The sequence below is a fragment of the Octopus bimaculoides genome, chromosome 28 (assembly GCF_046866305.1).
Source record: "Octopus bimaculoides isolate indiv1 chromosome 28, ASM4686630v1, whole genome shotgun sequence".
NCBI classification, from domain to species: domain Eukaryota; kingdom Metazoa; phylum Mollusca; class Cephalopoda; order Octopoda; family Octopodidae; genus Octopus; species Octopus bimaculoides.
In genome coordinates this window covers 11,119,144-11,123,317 of record NC_142955.1, presented here as the reverse complement: position 1 = coordinate 11,123,317, position 4,174 = coordinate 11,119,144, and the positions used below count along the sequence as shown (strand labels likewise).

The following is a 4,174-nucleotide window of genomic DNA, read 5'->3' as shown; positions in this document are numbered from 1 at the left end:
TATGGTTACCCTCATCACATCTACTCTGATAATGTTTATTTTTATGTCCTCTTCAAGAGACACTCTATTCTGATATGTTATGATATATATGGAGAAATGAAATGGCAGTGGCAACTGCCTTTCCCTGTTCACCCTCACATTGCTGTTTTCCAAGGAACTGTTTATCTACCGGACACTCAACTTAACAGGGTCCTTCTTTACAAGTATCAGGACCGGTCGTCTGGCTGTTGTTTACACCTGAAAAATCCTTATATCAGAAATCTAAATCTACGACTCAAAGAAAAGGAGAATGACAAAAAACTTATCATTGGCGAAATATGTAATCTGGAGAATGGACAGTTGGTGGTGTCCGACATCAACCATGATTGCTTGTTATACATTTCTAATGAAGGAGACATTGTGTCGAGATTATCTCTGCCGTCTACAGCTACGGATATATGTCGATGGGATTCTAATCAAATAGGTGTCACATTACCCCTACAGAAGCAATTGAGGGTCATCGGAAACCTGTCAAAGACAGTGAGAAATGTATCATTAAGGCAGCCTTATGTACGGGTGTGTAAGATGGGTGAAGGTGAAATTATTTGTTATTGTGATAAACCATCACATTTAGATATTTTAGCCATCAATTATCATAATCAAGTTGAAACAATTAAGACAATTAATATCCCTTTTTTTGTGAAATCCTTATCAATACACAATGAAACAGAAAAGCTATTAATTGTTACTAGGGGAAAAGCATTTCAGTACAACACTAGAATAGATGGTGGTGGTCATGGCGGTGCACATCGTCAGAGTAGTGGAAGTGATGGTAGTAGTAGTAGTATTGAGATGGTGTCCAGTGGTTTAGAGTTCCAACCAGAAGCTTTCTTCAAGCACATTAGTAGTGGTGGTCATGGCACTGGTGATCATCATCCTTGTAGTATTAAGATGGTCCCCAGTGTTTTAATGTCCCCTCAATCTCTACGGTGGATCTATTGACCAAATGTTTGTATATCTTATAGAGAACAGCCGTATGTTTGCTATAAACGATCATAATTTGTTGGTTAATGATCTCGTTACAAATAATCAACTTAATTATTATATCGACCTGGTAGATGTATTTTCCAGAAACATTTCTGTCAGTGAAATGTTGTCATCTTCTTTATATCTACAGGATCTGACAGTTTCTGATAAAGGAAGACATATTCCTTTCCCTCAACATTTGGGAGACAAAAAACCAGTGGAGATTAAATCTTTGGTTATTACTGAAAATAATCTGGTTGCAGTATGGGACGAGGGGAATAAAAACATAAAGATATTTACATTGGATGGTCAAGTTTTGGATTCTATGAAAGTGAATGCTTATTTCTATATTAGAATGTGTCGATGGCACTCAAACACATTGGTCATTACGAAAAGGGATTATTATGATGATAATAATTACCAACTACTGACATTAAAAGTGGAATTTCCATTGTCGTTGGTAATTTACCAAACGAGAAATAAATATGAACGTGTGGCTTCTTTATCAAACAATCAAATGGTTTTTAGTAAAATGGGAGATGAAAGTCATTTGTATTTTGTTGATATGGATGAAATACATTCGAGTGTAAAGGAAATAAAACAAATAGACATACCTGAGCCATTAATAAGGAGAGACGAAGATGGAAATGATGATGATGACATCTGGGATATTAAAGTTACTTCTGAAGATGTCATCATTGTCTTAAACATGAGATTCATCATTTTCTTCAACAGTGATGGTCAATATTTACATTCAGTCAGACACTACATGAAGTATGATTTAGGTGATGACACAATGACAATTGATGACAGTTTTTTGTACATTTATGGTGAGTGGCAGTAACGTTTTGGTTTATCTCGATATAGAAACATTTTGTGTTTGACCCAGAATGGGGAATACAAGAGAATATTTTTAAATAAAAGAATTTATAAACATGAAGTATATTTCTTCAGTATAGACTGTAAAGGACCAAGGTTTGTTGGAAGCCCCAGGAGGAGAAGGAATGAATTGTATGTTGAAGGGTTGTTTATGGTGAATCGAGAAAGCTTCCCGGTTGCTCGTTTACAAACAGACGAATTTGCTGTTCAAGTAAAAGATTTTGATATTTCTGATGAAGGAAAGACAGTTGTGTGTGAAAAAGCCAATAATGGAAATGTTAAAATATTTGATGAAGACGGGGAGTTGCTATGTCACAGAAATGTGGCAAGTTTAGTTGGTGGTGTGTGTTTTACACAGGAAACACACATAATGGCCACGGTTCCTAAAAGAAAAGAAATATTTCAACTGAATGGAAAAGATTTGAAGAAATTTCAAGCTTGGACAAGTCTCATCCCTTATGGTGTAATATGGAGAAAAGTGGGGAGTATTTACTGGTGTCAACATATTGAATTGATTGAATGTCATTGCATAAAGATTGATGGGGACCATGTGAACATTCTGGAATCTGTGTTGTTATTAAATCTTGATTCTGGTCTTTGTTTCCCTTCCATTACATCTGAAATGAACAAGGAAATATTCAGTAAGGAATCAATTAATAAATTGAAATACAGTGGAGGAGATAGAGATGGAGGAAGAAGAGGTAAATCAGGTGAAATAATTAGTAAAGGTAGATTAAAGCTGAGATGTGGTAATTACATAGCGGAGATTAATAATTTAGGAATTGATGAAATATCAGTGAGGAGACTTCCATATAGAACAGCAATGGTCCCTTTTACCATTCCCGCATTCGAGGAACCTGTTTGTTATGATTATTGGGACATTAGGGACCGGAACAGTAAACTAATTAAGTTAGATGAGAATGTGAGTGCGTTGATGTTTCGAGAAAGTTTCACATTAATCAGAACAACAACAACAACAGTGGACATACTTCAACATGAACAAGAAGAAGAAGAACCACTGGACATATGTCGGTGGACAGATGAATGTTTCATTGTCGCCTTTGGGAGAGAAATGAGGGTCTTCAACAGAGATCTTTGTCGTTTAAAACTGAGAAATACTACAACAGGATTTATAAATACAACGACAATCAACTCGTGTGTGGTGGTCATTATATTAGAGACATGACTCGAAAAGAGAGAGACAAGAAATACGAAAGAATATGGGAGAACAACAAGGTTTACTATTGTTGTGATGACAGCGACATCTTTGACTCTTATTATGTGGATGTGGTTGATATGAAAGATGGGAAATGTAAAGATGAAGTGTGTTGTGGGAAGATGAGGAGATGGGAAAGGTTGGAGGGAGATGAAGGGGTGGACGATGTGGGAGTCACATCTGTTGGTGATGTTGTTGTTTTGAGGAGGGAGGAGAAGAAGAAGGAGTCTGGAGGGTGGTATGGTTGGTGTTTTGTGGAATGGTTCAGGGAAAAGTCTTTGGTGAGGAGGATAAGAATAAAAGAAGGAATAATATATGTGGGTCTGGAATATTATATTCCAAGACCTCATTTAACCATAATTGGTGAATGTGTTTATATAACAGATAGAGACAACAATATTTATGAAATACCTCGACATATTGAAGAGGAAACATCTGAAGATATTATAATCCGGGGATTAGAAGATAATCCAAAATATTTACTCCTCAGGTGTTATGATAATGAAGTCTTTCAAGTTCTTGGTTTGGATGTTTCAGAAAATTCTTTGATGGTTTTTGGAATTATTCCTGGACGTCAATCTTTTGCTTTCTTTCATTATGACAAATAAATATTTCCAGAAATATTAAACTTCAATCTTCTTCTTCTTCTTCTTATTATTATTATTATCATTGTAAATGGCTTCACCTGGGAATCGAACCTGCATCGCATACATTGCATTCTACACATTCCTCATGTGTGTGTATATATGTATATATGTGTGTTTATATACATGTGAGTGTGTATATATGTATATGTATGTGTGTTTGTATATATGTGTGTGTATATATGTATGTGTTTATATATACATGTTTGTGTGTGTTTACATATGGATGTTTGTGTGTGTATATATGTGTGTATAACCGCCGACACTGTTTTCCTTCAAAATGGGGGTAATTTATCCTGTTCAGGCTTTATTATTAGCATTATTCTGCGATTGAGAATTTAAAATCACTTCTTTAACTTTCTAAGACATCTCAAAGCTTCTGAAAGCAACCTTCGTTTGTTTGTTTACGTTCATCGTAATTTGAATTTAT

At 35.4% G+C, this 4,174-nt stretch overlaps 2 protein-coding genes across 3 annotated transcripts in view; one reads left to right on the top strand and one right to left on the bottom strand.

Moving 5' to 3' along the window:
• LOC149130544 (uncharacterized) overlaps positions 1 to 3,643 on the bottom strand; it is a 41,578-nt gene extending 37,935 nt beyond the window's left edge. Inside the window, exons 1-3 of one of the 2 annotated variants that reach the window (XR_016238760.1) lie at positions 3,512 to 3,643; positions 1,620 to 2,501; positions 384 to 507 (exon numbers count right to left, since the gene is read on the bottom strand). The gene's annotated coding sequence lies outside the window, so the exon portion shown is untranslated. Of the gene's footprint in view, positions 1 to 383; positions 508 to 1,619; positions 2,502 to 3,511 lie in introns of those variants that run through there. The other variant, XM_089344001.1, reaches the window with a different exon arrangement.
• The window catches only part of LOC149130543 (uncharacterized), a 26,373-nt gene extending 22,639 nt beyond the window's left edge, over positions 1 to 3,734 (top strand). Inside the window, 2 exon segments of the mRNA XM_089344000.1 lie at positions 2,595 to 2,987; positions 2,990 to 3,734. Coding sequence (XP_089200126.1) covers positions 2,595 to 2,987; positions 2,990 to 3,708 — 1,112 coding nt within the window. The 3' untranslated portion in view covers positions 3,709 to 3,734.
• The last annotated feature ends 440 nt before the right edge of the window (positions 3,735 to 4,174 follow it).